General features: G+C 45.0%; 1 protein-coding gene across 4 annotated transcripts in view; it reads right to left on the reverse strand.

The window, feature by feature from the left end:
• The window catches only part of UBE2Q2 (ubiquitin conjugating enzyme E2 Q2), a 39919-nt gene extending 23912 nt beyond the window's left edge, over positions 1–16007 (reverse strand). For 2 of the 4 annotated variants that reach the window (XM_083630671.1, XM_083630669.1), the window contains exons 1-2: positions 15680–16006; positions 4156–4260 (exon numbers count right to left, since the gene is read on the reverse strand). In XM_083630671.1, the coding sequence (XP_083486797.1) occupies positions 4156–4260; positions 15680–15949 (375 nt within the window). In that variant the 5' untranslated portion in view covers positions 15950–16006. Of the gene's footprint in view, positions 1–4155; positions 4264–15679 lie in introns of all 4 variants that reach the window. The other 2 variants (XM_083630668.1, XM_083630670.1) reach the window with 2 other exon arrangements.
• Positions 16008–16766: the final 759 nt, after the last annotated feature.

The raw sequence follows: 16766 nt of genomic DNA on the forward strand, positions 1-16766 counted from the left end.
CAGCACCACCTGGAGGAACTGCTCAATTGAAAGCACATACCCTGAGCATTGAAGTGTGCACATCAGAGACAAGGATTCGCTTGAACCCTTCTCCATGATGTACCAGAGTTCCATACGCACAGGAGACAGCGAGGAGATATGTTAGCTATCTTCAAATATTTCAAGGACTGTCACAGGGAAGAGGGAGCATGCTTGTTTTCTCCTGCTTTGGAGGGTAGGACTCAAGGCAATGGCTTTGCCGACATCGTGATATATCAGCATATTTCAGTATTCAGCTGCTGATATATCATGATGTTGAAAACCAGACATCACCCAGCCCTAGTCTTAACTGCACCGGAACAGACAGACTCGCTTCAAAAACTAACAAACATCTAGTTTGTTTACAGAAATAAATTTATAGAAATCCGGTGTCTGACAGAATATTTGGTACCAGGAATAAATTTTCTCTGTGGCTTGTGCCATCCGGACCCACCTGTCCTGCAAGACCCTGGAAATGGAACACCTTGCTTACTCCAGGCCTTTGCTGCCCCGATCAGGTGTCCTGCTCTGCAGAGCATTCTGCCTTGGCCTGGCAATTGCACTTCCTTCCAGCCCTATGAAAATTACCACTTTTACACACACACACACACACACACACACACACACACACAAAGCACCTATTCATCTGGGCCTTAAGTGCTTTTACTTTTACCACATACACACAAATCCTAGTTTTTATCAAGTGTTAAGTAAGGGCAAGAGGAGAGGATCCATTTGCTGGCGGCAGCCCAAAACAGACAGAATTTTGTCTCCCAATAAGCTACATGTAACCTGAGTTTTGCACCTATGGTAGCACAGATTAACAGCTGGGAATAACATGACCACCTGTGACCACCTATGGATCTCGGGCAATACATCAGTGTTTTGCTTCTTCTGCTCAGAGCCCATAGGATACTATTTTTAGCCTGCAAAATGCTGTTTCCCTTTAAATACCCCTCCATTCAAAGACAGGTTTAGGAATGGCACATTCAGCGTGGAAGTGTCAATGAAAGATCTATTAGACCGATTTGCAGATTTTTGTTTGGGCAAAATGTACAGCACTTACTGTGTAATTCTTTATGAATGTTAAAGCTGCAACCCTAAGCATGCTTACTAGATAGTTCTATCCCACTATATCAAGTATGATTTACTTTCAAGGTTTCTTTAGGATTAGCCCATTAAACAACAAGGCAGATTTAGCGGCATCCATAACACCCCATGTCAAGTCTGGCTTTGTCGCGCAGTGCCACTGTTTTCCCAAGCACCTGAAGCTCCTTTTTAAATAAGAGTGAGCAGGTTTCAACTCCTCATTTTTACTGTGGAGAAATAATGACCAGCTACTGTTAAATGCTTAAGCAACCAACAGAAGGCACTGGCTTCTGCAACCCAAACAGTCCCCCTCAGTAGATTTTAACTATAGCATAGGATTCTAGCAGGCAAATTAATTAAATTTGAGTACAGTTGTACCTTGGTTGTCGAACTCACTGAAACTTGGATGTTTTGGCTCCTGAACGCCACAAACCCAGAAATGATTGTTCCGGTTTGCGAATGTCCTTTTCGAACCTGAACATTTGAAGGGGCTTCCATGGCTTCTGATTGGCGAAGCCGTGATTTGGTTTTCAAACGTTTTGGAAGTCAAATGGACTTCCAGAACGTATTCCATTCGACTTCCAAGGTACGACTGTATGCAGAGCATGGCAGACAGAGGAGGGAGAATTAAAGCTTCTGGATCTCTAGGTCAAGGCAGGGCCTCTACCAACACTTGCTTGGGAAGGTAACATGCTTGGCTTACAGAAGCAGAACTAGCTAAGGCCCCAGTTTGAGCTACAAACTCATGTCGTAGCAAGTTGGTCACATCCTTCCCTGCCCAGCAACCTTAGATAACCAGGAAATGTGGCTCTATTGTGGGATGCTATTAAGCAGCAGATGAAGCCACAGGCTAGGAAACAAGCATAGAATTGTTGGATGCAGAAAGCATAATGCACTCATGGGTAGGAATGAACAGTGTCGCTTGCTCCTGTTTAGAACCAGCTACCTCCCAGGCAGCCTTGAAAGAGGCAGAACTAGTACAGGTCCAACAAGGCGAATCTGGGATAATAGTGCCAAAATGTTATAGTTATCTTTCTTGGAACTGTTTCTGAAAACACAACTTTCCAGATGAGCTTGCTGCTGCATCAGGACTCTTTCCAACTCATCTGAAGCTGCAAAGCCTAACAGAATGAGTCTAGTCCAGACCCTTTGATTTTTGTAATTTATTCTTATTCAAAATATGCATGAAGAAACTTAAGCAGATGCCCCAACATCTCATTTTTAGAACAGCCTATCCCGCCTGCCTGGCAATGGACACATGAACTCTGATGTCACATCTACACATCAGCATTAGATGTCCTACGCAATACTGTATGCATTGGTCTAAAACATGTTACACTTATCAATAGTCCACAGTTCAGATTTAAGATGCAGCATGAAGCAGTTACAGACTGGAAAATGTTTAACCAAAAGTGTTTAAACTCCAGGAGTGCAGAGTAAGAGCGAGAGTAACATTTGGTACTACTACGTTGCTGTGCATCTATAGACAATTCAGGATACTATGAAGCAGGATGTGTCTCAAATGTTTTCAGCTCAACTGGCTTCACAGTGCTGGCAAACCCTGAGAATGGTAAACATTGCTCATTACAAGAGACTCCAGGAAAACAGAATCTATGCTCATGAGCAGCTGGAGAGCCTTCTTGATGTGTTGGAACAAAATTAAATCATGAAGGAGTTTGCCAATAAATACTAAATATCATTTAATAGATTTTCCAGTTGTAACCTTATTTCTGGAATGCTATTATTGCTATACTTCTTTTTATTATAACTTGTGATCAACTTCAACACACTGCCAGCTCTGCTTAGACTCTTACACTCTCTCTCTCTCTCTCTCTCACTCTCTCTCTCTCTCTCTCTCTCTCTCTCTCTCTCTCTCTCTCTCATCCTCTCTCTCTCTCTCACCAACAGGCACATGTAAATGATATCAACTGGAACACTAATCCAAAGCATCAGAAGACAACCTGAACAGGACAACTGTCTCCTTCCTAAAAGCAGCCAAGTAAGGGAAGCAGCAGCAACACCTGTTTCTAGATGCTCTACCATCCTACTGCTGCTCCAGAATTCCCATGGTTAAGATTTTTGGGACTGTAGCATCAAATCATGGCTGCCAAGAAGGTGGCTTGGGCTTTGCATGTGTACACCACCCATCCAGAAGACGGCAGTCCCACAAGCCAAGAATTTAGGCTAGGAAGAAATATTATTTCCCAGTAGTGCATATTATGAATTGCCCCTTGGTTAACACCCCCAATTTGATTTCAAGAATTGGTGGTAGAAATACATACGTTGGAAAGCCCAGTAGGACTTCAGCCCTCTGCTTTGGTCACGTGTAAAGGCAGGGTAGCTTTAAAACTAAATACAAGAAACCACTATGATTTCTTGAAGAAGCCTTTCCCAACCTGATGCCCTCCATGTTTTAGAGTGTAATTCATATTATCCCTAACCATTGGTCATGCTAGCTGGGGCCAATGAGAGCTGCACTCCCACAACAACTGGAGGGAACTGGGTCAGAGAAAGCAGCATGAAAGAATCACAATCTGAAGCTCTTCTTCTCCTGCTTGCAAGTCATAATACAGCCAGCTATGATAAGAAAAGAGGGCAGCGCTAGTTTCAGTTTTGGCACTATGTGTTAAGAAGTACTGTCACAATATCTAGAAATTATTTTTGACAGGAAAGCATGAAAAATCCCACCTGCTTTCTCTCATACAAATGGACAATTTTGTTATTTATAACATGCCCCCTCTCCACGCAAAGCACACTTGTTTTCTGGCTTCTGCTTTTTGCAATTGCTAAAACATTTGTGGTAGTTACCCTGCATGAGCCTTTGCTGTGAATAAATGGTTTCTGCAAACTGAAAGAGATACTATTCTAGATCAAATCTTTTTAGATGGCCAGCTGGTGAAGGAGTGCCACTTGTGAAACCACAAGCAATATTTTTGCTTAAAACAAAAAAGGCACCACCAAACAATGGCATGGCTGTGGGATTCTAACCTAATACCTAGTTCATAACCAAATGCCAGATTAAGCAAAGGAGGACAGGTGATCACTTACCAGAGTATTGCTCTTTTTAATATCATCTAAACGCTCCAATACTGAAGTCAAGTTGGGGTCATCTGAGTCCACGAACCATATTGGCGATGAAGAGGGATAAGACTCCTGCTTTAAATAAGTAAGTAAGTAAGTAAGTAAGTAAGTAAGTAAGTAAGTATTATGCCTGAACTACACATTCATATTTCAAAGCTTCTGCAGAACTGCACTTGTTAAAATATAAAGTATGTCCCATTATCAAGGTGAGAGAAAGAATGCTTTTTTAAAAACCAATAAAGCAGACCTCTGCAGCTCCCCATCTCAACTCCAGACAGACACAGAAAGTCAATTATGTAGAGTGGGCAACTGTTTTCCAAAGCAGGAAGCACACTTGGCTATGAAGATTTAACTAATTGCCTGAAAAGAAAAAGCACCAACTTCTTCAACCGCCATCTCAACTTTTCCTTCTTTTTCTGAGGGTACAACCACTTTCTTCTAGGAAAGGGTCACTAAGACAGTTGTGCAAATTATGCTCACATGAGCCACTAGCCAAAGGGTGTGTGTGGAAAATTGCCTGCCTACATATCGTAGTAATTTGTCGCCAAAATCAGAAGGTAAGTTTTCCTGCTAGTCAGCAGGAAGCAGTTTGCGTCTGGCCAATTTGAGATGTGCAACCCCTCCATTGGCTTTTTGAGCATACCAGTGAACACCAGGAGCCCCATTGTCCTAGCCGAAAATGGGTGCTCCATGCATCATTATCCCCCGCCAAAGAGATAAGAACTGTGAACACATTCCCCTTCCTAATTTTAGCCTCACAACAATTCTGTGAAGTAGGCTGGCCTGAGGTAACCCAGTGAGCTTCAGAACAGAGTGAGGATTTCAACCTGGTTTGATATTGTTAACCACTGTACCACACAGGCCTTGCCTCCAGCTCAGTTTGCACATAAAGCTAAGTCAAACTATGGTTTAGTGAGAATGAGCAAGAGTGAAAATTGTGCCTGCTTCACTCCTTGTCGTCTGGCTGGTACAATACTCAGAACTGTGTCAAAGTGAGCCCTCTACCGCTTCTTGCCTACTTCCCCAAGGTGAAGCCTTTTCCCTTCAGCAGGGGAGGGGAGGGTCTGTAAAAGAAAGCAGAGCAGCAGCAGAGATAGGGAGTGAATCCCAGATCCAGCTTGAAGAGGGCTGACTCCAACTTGAAATGAGACTACGCATTCCATCTGGAGCTCCTCCTCCAAGGTCTCATCCCATCCGAAGAAGAGTGGTTATTTACAAGCCTATGCTCAGAAATGGCACTAATAAATGCATGAGGAATCCCAGAGCAGAGCAGGGCAGGGCTGGTGAAAGGTTTGGATGCTGGAAACAGATTAAAATCACTGGATAGCCATGAAGCTCCCCAAAGGGCCTTGGGCCAAACACTGTCCCCTCAGCCTAACAAGGTTTTTCTAAGGTAACACAGAATGTGGCTACTTTCACGGCAGCAAATTTCTTATAGGAATAATTAATATAACACTTCTTTCCATTTCAGATGAAGCTTTCAGGCATAATTAGCTCCCTCTTGTTCTTTCCTCACCCTCCCCAATGCTAATTAATACTCTCCATACATAAACCTTCACTGGAGAAACAGAATTTGTTGGAGGAGAATCCATACTTGAGCCACTAATTACTCCAGTAAGTAATTATATAAAAACTGAACAGGTTAAGCGTGGCTAAAAAGATATGGGACTAACCTATCTTGAAGGAACTCAAAAACAACCCTAATTCCAATCAGAAAAGTATGTCATCTCAGACATACACACACTCTTCTTAAATGAGATGTCAGGCCTAATGCTAAAAGAAAAGAATCAATGCAAACCTAAAATAAGATTTGTTTGCTTTTAAAAAAAACCAAAGCTGCTTGGCTTTGTACCACATTCAAGAGACAATCCAGGCTCACCCTCATTTATAATGCAACTCTTGAGGCTTGTTTGCTAGTCTGTGGACACTGGCACCCCCCAAAGTGAGAAGGCTCAGGAGAACACCAGACACAACGCCTGACTGACATGAATGTAATGAATACAGACTGGGAGCACAGGGTTGAAGGAAGAAAAGTTCAACATTTCCACTGTCCCAGCAACAAAAGGTTGCTCCCTTGAAACTGCACACAAACAGCACCTTCAGAGCTGCCACTTTTTGTCAGGGAGGGAGAATTAAACTCATCCACCCCACTCGCTCTGGCTCCAATGCTGCCTAGGCCCTGCTCCCTGGCAGCTAAAGAATATGCATCAAACACATTCACACATCTTATGTCTAATTTGGCCCTTAGTAAATGTCTAACATACAGTATCTTAATGGCTAGAAGTGGAAGATCTACCAATAGCTGCTCACTTGGGACACAAAGCAATTGTCTCCAGAGAGATGTGGCAACTGGAGCAGAGAATCCCAGGTCAGCAGGACTGTTTTCAGTGCTTGTAATCTGCAAAATCTTCAAAGGCAGCCTCTGTCTAACACTCTGGGGAGCAGCAGCAGACAAGCTAGATAGGTCTGCTACTGGGCAGCTTCTTGTGCACAGAAATGTTGATTTCTGGCCCTCAAAATTTTATTTTAATTATGTATCCTCAAAAAATCCTATCTGAAAATGAATTATGACCAAGCACAAGAAGGTCTCTCCTTGCTTTGTTAGTGAAATTGCTTCCCCCACTCCCTTGCTACTATATGTATGATAAACATCTGTCAAGTTTGTCACAAACAGCAGATGGATGTGCTAAATCTGTTTCTGCGATACATTATATCAGATTGCAGATAGGGGACCCAAATGACCAAATGCTCCTCCATACGGAAGAATAAATAGATCAGAAAGAAGAGTTTTAGATGCTTTCCTATGTGCAGGGAAATATCTATACAGAGACTGTTCCTGTACAGCCCAGTCACAAATGAACTGTTGTTTATCAGAACTAACCCCCGTTGAAGACATGACAAAAGCTCATGTTTATTCTGCAAAACTAGCATATTCTAAAACAAACATCCCTAATGACCAACAGTTCTACACACCTTTAGATCAAAGAGTTACTGGATTTCTGCTACTTGAATGCTGACCCTCTAAAGGAAGCATGTAACGCTTAGCACAGGTCTTAGCAAAAGTCAAGGCGGTCTGCCGTTTTCAAAAAGGGAACAGATTCACACAGTTTTTGCCATAGGTTGCACCAAGTTCCACTGTTTATATTAGAAGCAGATGGATCATGTTGCTTGGCACCAGTTTTTATTTTGCAAGATTCCTGCCATGATTCAGGATGCTTGCTATTTATTAAAACATGTTGAAGGAAGCAGGAGCTATTTAGGGTGTCTGATAATTTAGAACTATGGTCAGTCTGGTCTGTGCTTGGATGGGAAATGACTGTGAACACTGTAAGTCTCCTTTAGCTTCCCTCCCTTGTGGAAGAGAGGCAGGATGAATGGATATTTATTATCAGCTAGCAATTGCCCACTCCTTCCTTTGGAGTGAGGCAGGGGAGAGAGCTCTGCATTTAATACCTGCATTTCTTCACTGTGCAGTTCTATGGAGGCCCAGAGGCTTCTGCCAAAAAAACAAGTTGATAATACCTACTCCAGTCCACAGAGGAGGTTTAGAATGCAGAAAATATCTCCCCTTCCTACAAGTATAGGTAAATACAGGTATAGGTAAACATGCCAATATCTGTTTTGGGGTAGGTGCAGAAACAATCAAGCCAGATTTTACAGATTGCTTTACACCTCTGAAGGGAAATTACTGCAACTCCGAGCTCTATAGTACTACTGATGCTGCCTACAAACTATCAAGCCTTTGGGTTCACACAAACCAGCTCCAGGAGTCTCCTCTTATGAAGAAGATTAATTCCCCAACTTTTGGCTATGTGATCATGATGCAGGTCACCCTGGGACAGTAAACACTCAGATGGCCAGCTGCTGCCAGTAGTCCTAGGCCCCAAAATGCCTTACTGGCCATGAAAAAAAAGAACACAACATTAGAATTACACCCCATGGCATAAAATGAGTCTAACTGCCTATGACAAGCTGGCACAGCCATTTTCAATTATCCAGTGTGTCAACGCCTTCATCTGTTTATTGCGTAAGGACTACATACAAACACAATTCTGTGTAGCAGGGACAGTAGTTCCAGGCAGAACAGACAATTCCCTCTTGAAGCAGCATGAGCTAAAGTACATCTTGTTTGCTGTAAACAGTACGACACCTCTGTACCAAAGGCACGCTGACATTGCTAAGGAAGTCCCAAGAACAGCTTAAGTCAGCTTTTCCCAAAGTAGGGCAGGTGCCTGACATGGCACTCAAGTTCTAGTGCGCAGGCCCCTTGGCAGGGGAGCAGGGGAGGAGCAACAGGCACCTCAAGACTACTGCACTCCTTTCGCTCTTGAGACCCTCATGGGACTCACAGGGCTTTGTGCTGTTAAGTGTGGCTGCCAGACAGTGAAAGCTTTTTAGCATAATAAACCTGTTTATGGTGTCAGCACACTTACTTGGCCCTTGACTCAGAAATAAACCCAACTTTGGTTCAATGGGTTTAGAACCACAATCCAAGTCAAATAAATGGTTATGGCTGCTTAAATCAGGGAGCTGAACTTATATTTGTGGTAGTAAACAATAATGGCTACCTCATCAATATGTTTCAGATGTGTTTCTTGCACTGTTTTCTGGATCAGGTTGGCAGAACTGGCATGAGCCAGTGGACAAGTCTTGGAACACAACCAGGGAGACTCAGGTTCAAATGCCCATCCAGTCACGAAGCTAACTAGATGACCTTGCACCAGCCACTAGCCTACACTCCAAGGGTTGTTGCAAGGATAAAACAGGGGGAACCAACCTGAGTTTCTTGGAGTAAAGGCAGGATTTTTAATAATAATAATAAGCTGTATCACAGCATTGTTCCCTGCAGCCTTTTTTAAAGTGAAGTGCTGACTTGTCAGCTCTCTCATTCCTGGATCAACAGGAAAACAAGGGGGCGGGGAGCTACCACTACTCTCATCTCTGCCATTCCAGTTTTCACCAGCAATTAATATTTGTCCCCAAGTCCTCTGCCTATTATTTGACATCATACACTGTCCCACCCCAGTTCTACAATTATGTTTAGGGGCAAATCAGACACACATTGTGGTCCACTGGTAGACTACAATTAAAGGACTGTTCACAATATGGATTTGTGGGAGTAAATATTGGGATATGTCTCCATTAAAGATTAATATTGCAGTATATTAAAAGTTCACCTTTTGCTTTCTGTATAAGAAAGATGACAAGGCCAAAGATAACTCCTAGCAGGGAGCTAGAACATCTTCAGTTTGAGTACTTAAGAGAAGTGTAACTAGCAAATTCCCAAATATGGTGGAGATTTCCATTGCTCCCTTGGCTGGGGCTGATGGAAGCTGAAGTCCAACACAGCTGGAGGGCACCAGGTTGGGGAAGGCTGGAATAAAGGATCTCAACCAGTTAAGATCCAATAGGGATTCCTCTCCTACACAAAGAGAAGCAGAGTTTCTGCATTCCTACAACAGCGATGGTTGATATTTAGTCTGCAGAGCAGCTTGACATGGCTAGAATTTCTATGTTTGTATAGAACAATCCTGAGTTTTTCCTATCTGAAAGAGCTCACTTTCATCACATGTCACATTAAAACAGCACGGAGCCAAGTTGAGCATTAGTTCTATAAAACTACAGTCCTAACACACTGCAAGCAAGCAGGGACCTTTTCCGTTTCTCCTACACAATGACAGTAAGCCATCAGCATCACCGCAACTGCTCCTTCCCACCCTGGGCATATTTAGGACAGGAGAAATGAATGGTTGTTGGCATGAACTTACTGTCTCCTCTTCTTCCACAAAATAAGCAAGACTCATCAGGGAAGCCCAGGGCCATACACAGCTATTTCAACCAATATGTAACCTGATCCTATCTGTGTTTAATCAGAAACAAGCTCCACCAATTTCACTGAGGCTTACTTTGAAGTGTGCATAGGACTGGTGGCTCAAAACCCTTTGCCAGTTTACCGGTGGCATTGAATTCCTAGAATGTTTACAGCTTTGCAGGAAGGTATGGCACCAACGTGCAAGCCTGCAAAAAGAGTTATGCCACTTCACAGCTGAGTGTCACAGGGCTGTTTTACCAGTAGGGGTGGCAAGCTGTTAGCCAACATTAATTTAAATTTATGTATAATAGCATTTATATACTGCCTTCATATAAACTATCAAGGCAGCGTACAACAATATGTACACAATAGGAACCATATGACATTTGCCTTGTGGGAGAAGAAAACTTCAAAAGGGGTGGGAACTACTATGGTGTGTGGCAATTCAGGATTCAGTAGGCTGCACTAGTGGCTCCCATCAACAGGTACCTACCACTCCTACAAGGGTTTATCAAATCCTGTAACTCTAGTGTTAGTTTTTGGCTGATAAATCTTTTGATGGTTTCAAACTTGTGCACCTCTGCTCTTACTCACCTTTGATGCTTAGTATATAGACCAAACAAACTGAAACTGAGAAAAGAGGGAGATTCAATGGGGTGGGGGGAAATCACATTTTAAATTTATGTCATATTACAAAAGTAGTAAATTTGCATGCTGTATCTAAATAACTTTTTCCCCAAGCGTGATCAGACAGGCTCCATTGCTTCAAATGGACCTTGAAAACTTATTTGTTTACTGTGGCCTTTTTGTAATTATTTTAATTGGACCTGCAATCTGTGATGCTGTTTTATTGTGGTTGCATTATAATTCTAAGGTTCTGCTGCGGCTGATTTTATTTTAATGTGTTTCATTGCCTGCATGTTCATTAGAATTTTTAATTTTAGTGCTCTGCTTTATGTTTTTATGTATGTGTGTGTATATATAGTTATACGACATAACAGTCTGAGTGATATATCTGTGTGCTTTCCTTATGAGAAAGTTGTCTTTTAAACAGGTGGGCTCTAAATCTATAAACATTAAGGAAAATGTTCCCAGCTCATAGCCCTTCATGGTCCTACATTGGGTTGCTACCCATTTCTTTCTAGTAGGGCTCCTACACCTTTAAATGCTGAATAGGAAACAGAAATTCAACACATGTAGTTTCTCAGAGGAGAGAGAGCCAGTAGCAGAGTGTGGGTTTAATGGCAGAGAAGTCCGGCCAGGGGGCAACTCTAGCCTTCTACCTTGCCCACCTCTCTTCAATTGGGTTTTTTCCTTAAGTGATCTGCTTTCTTCAGCAATCCTGGGACCGAGTTACGTCTGGGTTTTCGGTGTTCGAAAACCGAAACGTTCGACTTCCAAGATGTTCAAAAACCAAAACGTTCGACTTCCAAGATATTCGAAAACTGAGGTATCACTATGCTGCAGGAAGATAAATGGTGTTTCTATGTGCTCTGGCTTCCCTCACAGTGTCCCGTTGCACCAGAAGCAGTTTAGCCATGACCCAGAAAGTTGTCCTGAAAGCAAGATGAGCGCCGCACCCCACAGTCACCTTTGACTGGACTTAATCGTCCAGGGATCCCTTACCTTTTACCTTTTTACTCCAAACAGAGAATTCCTGACTTGCTTTCAAGCTAGTACCTCCTCAGCTGGTGGAGAGGCAAGTTACTCAGCTCATGCCTTGTTTTAAAAGCAGGTCATACATTCAACAATATGGGCACACTCCTTGTTCTCTCTGGGCTTCCACCTATCATGGGTGGAGAGAAATTACTTAATCTAACTTCCAACTAATCAGGGAGGAGCACTTTGCCCACATTCTGCTCTCTCTCTCACACACACATATACCCGCCCTGCAACACTTTTTTTTCAATTTAAAGAAACAAAATCTTCTGGCTTCTTTTGTCAAAGTTGTCTGTTGCAAGCACTCCTATACTTAAAGAAGTTGAATGGCTGAAGAGGAGGGAAGTATATTTCCTTTCAGACTGCCCTTCCCAAAACTTCAGTAATGCAAATAATATTTCCAGAGAGAAAACAAAGGGAAAAACAAAGAGGGAAAGAGAGGCAATATGACTACTGCGAGCAAAGAAAGGTTCTAAAAAACAAATTAACAAAGGGATAACTGTTCAACTTTGAAGGAGAAAATGAAGTTCTGAGTAGTAAGTTTTTACACTATGAAGTTTCAGAATTTACACACAAAAAACCAAGTGTAGCCATGTGAGATCTGGATGGTAGTAACGTAGTTCCCTTCATATTTAAGAACCAGCCTCAACAGAGCCTCTCTTGTCGCCACCTGATCTTCTGGGAGTAGCCCCCATGTATGCTCCACCACAGGACTATTGATCCTAGGCGCGCACGCGCACCCACCCCATGCTTCAAAGACCCAGTTTGGAACACCTAGAACACACACACACACAGAGGCTGGGAGCCTCAATGGCGCCCCTCTGGGACATAATACCTGGCTAGTCGTCCCCCCCCCCCAATAGCTACGGATGAGCCACCAGCTCATCTGACTGCAACAGGAAGAGAAAAGAACCTTGGGTGTCTTTTCTTCTCTGCTTCATTAGGAATGACTCTCTGCCTCCCCGCCTGCCACCCCATAACTAAGCAAGCCCTAGAGTAACATAAGAAATCACCCCTCCTCATCTACCCTCTATCAATCTTCCCTACCTCAAGAAAGGATGTCTCCCCCAACCCTTTCTCTAGAATGGCAAGGTCCAAAAGTCTGGGATGGGGAAGAAAACAGGATTAAATTTAAAATATTAACTGATGCTAAAGAAAGAGGAGGATTTTCACTGCCATACTTAAAACTATGTTATAAAGCTGCCTGTATGAGTTGGAAGAAGGAATGGCTGGTACTGAAAAACAATAGGTTATTTCAGGTATGTCCAAAGTCCGTTTCAGGGGCCTAATCCAGCCCACCGGTTGGTTTCATCTGGCCCCAGTGGCAGTTTCTTTCCTTAAAGAAAACCTCAACAACTTTAGTCCTTAAAAAAAGGGTCAACAACTTTGGTTGGCCCTCATGGCCCTTCACTTCATCAAATCTGGCCCTCTTTGAAAAAAGTTTGGACACCACTGTGTTATTTGACCTAGAAGGTTTGGGTGGCATGCATATTTATGGTATGAGAAGGGTAAGGTTCACAAAGAATTTTTAAATCACAAGTAGTGTGTGAACCCGATATAAAAATTTATTTGAAAGGAAAACACCATTGTGGTTATCTCCAATAGAGGCATGTGCACAAAAGAAATTGAATGTGGAAGCAAAATGGGGTACATATAGAGGTTTTACATATTAAGGTTTTCTGGAGACTGTTGTGAGTTGAAACAACAAGAAGTCCAAAAGTGAGTGATGGGATGGCTCTAATATCATCAAGTAAATGAACTACGTAAGAAAAATAGGACATATGGCTTTATACAGTGGTACCTCTGGATACGAATGGGATCCGTTCTGGAGCCCCGTTCACATCCTGAAGCGAACGCAACCCGCGTCTGCACGCGTCGCGATTCGCCGCTTCTGCGCATGTGTGTGACGTCATTTTGACAGTCTGCACACGCGGCGAAACCTGGAAGTAATGCGTTCCATTACTTTCGGGTCGCCACAGAGCACAACCCGAAAACGCTTAACCTGAATCAACTTCAACCCGAGGTATGACTGCAGACCAAAGATCTGAATCTGAATTAACACTGTTAAAAGGTAAAGGAAAAATGATTTTGAAAATGTACAAAATGTTATTAGAATGGGAAACGAAAGACAAATTGGTTAAGTCTGCAATGATACACTGGGCTAAAAGATTTGGGACATAATATTGATATGGCTGTATGGGAAAAGTTGTGGAAAGTAGATATGAAATTTACTGCTTGCTACACATTAAAGGAAAACTATTTGAAAATGATATACAGATGGTGTTTAATACCTAACAAACTGGCTAAAATGTATAAGACTATATCAAGTAAATGTTGGAAATGAAAACAGTCCCAATAGTTATTTCATGTGTGGTGGACTTGTAAAAAAACAACAAGCTTTTGGGAGATGATACACAATGAATTAAAAAAGATCTTTAAAACAGTCATCCCCCAAAAGCCTGAAGCATTTCTTTTGGGAATAATTGGGGCAGAGGTCTCAAAAAAGTTGGTTAAATTTTTATGTATACTTCCACTGCAACCAGAATATTGTATATGCAGAAATGGACAGAAGTTCCAACAAAAGAGGAGATTTAGACTCTATGGAGATGGCAAAAATAAGAGACCAAAGAGATAAAATGTTTGTGGAAGAGTGGAGGCAATTCTTAGACTATCTGATAAAATATTATAGCCAAATGAAATCACAGGCAGAACTGGAAACATAAGCAAAGGAATAAGAACAATAAAGGAATGTAATGTAGGATATATGTTATAGAAATATGAATTATAACTAAGTAGATCAAAGGATTTGAACAGAAACATCATGGAAGTGAGGATGGGAAATCAAAATGCAAAGGGAACATTGTATGAAAACTGAATTTGTTAAATTGTATGAAAATCAATAAAAAATTATGTCAAAAAAGGGTTGGACCATCACCAGTCTCATTCTAATCCCCAGAAATTGAGGCCTTCTCCAGACTCTGGAGTGACTCAGCCTCACAATCTGAGCTCATGGCTCTCTACCCCACCCTGACTCTTGGGCTGCCTCCTACTCCCAGGCCCCAAAGCTCCCTTTTCCAGGAGGCCAAACAAAACCACCGTGGGGTGTCCCCCCCCAGCAGAACTCTTATTTCCCCAAGTGACAAGCCCCAACCCTGGGCCAGCCCCAATCTCCAACTCCCAGGATTTCTCCCTGGCATAGTAAACCCAGCCTGTCTCAAATTAATAATCCCCCAGGTCCCTTGAAGGGTATGTCCCAAACCTGTGGCTATGGCCACCTCCCAACCCCATTTCTCAATCTTTGGACTGTTCCCCACCTCCTGCCCCTTCTAGCAAGGCTCCTGCTTACTCACTAGATGGGCTGAGGACACAGCACCCACCAGCCCTCCTGGGTGCTCCTTACCCCACATCCTGGAGAATTACCCCTCTTCTGAAAATTTGGGGAAACAGGTGAGAGAGCCAGTGCAGTGTAGAGGGAGAGACCAGCGTTCAAATCTCACTTGGTGACCCTTGGGCCAAGCACTGCCTCTGCCGCCTAATCCAGGCACAGGGTTGTTGCACCAGGGAGAACCAGGTACCCCGCCTTGTGCTCCTTGGGAGGAACAGGTTGGGATATCAATGCAAAAAGAGAACAGAGAAAGTAAGGAAGCCCCAGTCCTCAACTCCTGGGTTGCCTTGTACCCTGTTTCTCACACTCCTGGGGGGCAGCCAGAGCCTCTCTTCTCTCCTAGGTGCTCCTGACCCTCCTTAACTGCCCCGGAGCAATTACTCCAGAGGAACTCTCCCACCCCTCCAGGCGGGGGTTCCAATACCCACTGGGGCATGAAGCTCCGTGGGAGCCCAGCACCCCCTCGGCCTACCCTACATGGCAGGGATGTTGTGAGGATGAGGAAGGGGAGACCCCGGTAAGGGGGGGGGAGGGAGAAATGCAAAACAAAGCTCGGCAAACCCCCTCGGTCCCACCCGCGGCTCTGCGCGGCTCCCCTTGGCCCCCCGAGGCGCGGCGGCGGCGGCGGCACCCACCGTGATGTTGCAGTGGATGGTGAGCGGCGGCGGCGGCGGGGGCGGCGCGGGGAGGCTGCCTCCCCCGGCGCTGGCGGGGCTGCTGGCGGCGGGCGTGGCGGGGCCGGCGGGGGTGGTCGGGGCCGTGGCGGCGGCGGCGGCGGCGGGGAGCAGCACGAACTGGCAGTGGAGCTCGTCGAGCTTCCAGGAGACGATGCGGAAGCGCTCGTGGTCCTTGTCGAAGATGGACTCGAGCAGCTTCAGCTCGGCCTTCAGCCCTGACACAGACATCCTGGCCGCATCTCCGGGGCCCGCCGGCCGCGGCCTGCCTTGCCTGCGCTTGCGGCTCGGCCTCGAGGGCGGCGGGGGCGCCTCGCCGAAGCCGGCCGGCCCCGCGGGAGGCCCCCGCCCGCCGGGGAGCAGCGCAAACACCGCCGCCGCCGCCTCGGCCCGCTGCGCTGAGGGAAGCCGCGCTCTCCGCTCGCCCGCCGGCCGGCCGACTTGTGGCTCTGGAGGACTAGGCCGGGGCGGCTGGTCTCCGTGCTCCTCGCTCGCTCGCTCGCTCTCTGGCTGGCTGGCTGGCTCGCCCTCTCGCTGGGCCGGCCCCTTCCTCCCAGGCAGGGTCAGACCCACCCACGGGGCAGGGTTTGGGCCGACCCCGAGGAGCAGGCGGCGCACCGCCTTCCCCACAGCATCGCAAGGGGTCTCTCCCGGGGGGCGGGAGGAGGAGGAGGGGGCGGCCGGGCTGTTTCGCTTTTTCAGGGGGAGACGGGGAGGAGGTGGGAAGCCCCACGAAGCTGAAATGAAACAGATGAGGGGCTCGCAGAAGGGGAGGAAGAAGGGGTCGGGCTTTCCGTGGGGTGGAAATGTTACAGAATCACAGAGCTGGGTCGTCTAAATTCTAGTGCAACTCCTACAATGCAAAGCATCCAGGACAGATGGCCATCCAACCTCTGCTTAAAAATCTCCACCACCTCCCAAGGGAGTCCATTCCACTGTCGAACAGCTCTTACTGTCAGAAAGTTCTTAAGTGAGGTTTAGCCGGAATTTCCTTTCTTATAACTTGAAGCCACGAGTTCACGTCCTACCCTCCCTCCCCCAAGCAGGA

The sequence above is a fragment of the Podarcis filfolensis genome (genome assembly GCF_964270895.1).
Source record: "Podarcis filfolensis genome assembly, chromosome: 9".
NCBI lineage: Eukaryota > Metazoa > Chordata > Lepidosauria > Squamata > Lacertidae > Podarcis > Podarcis filfolensis.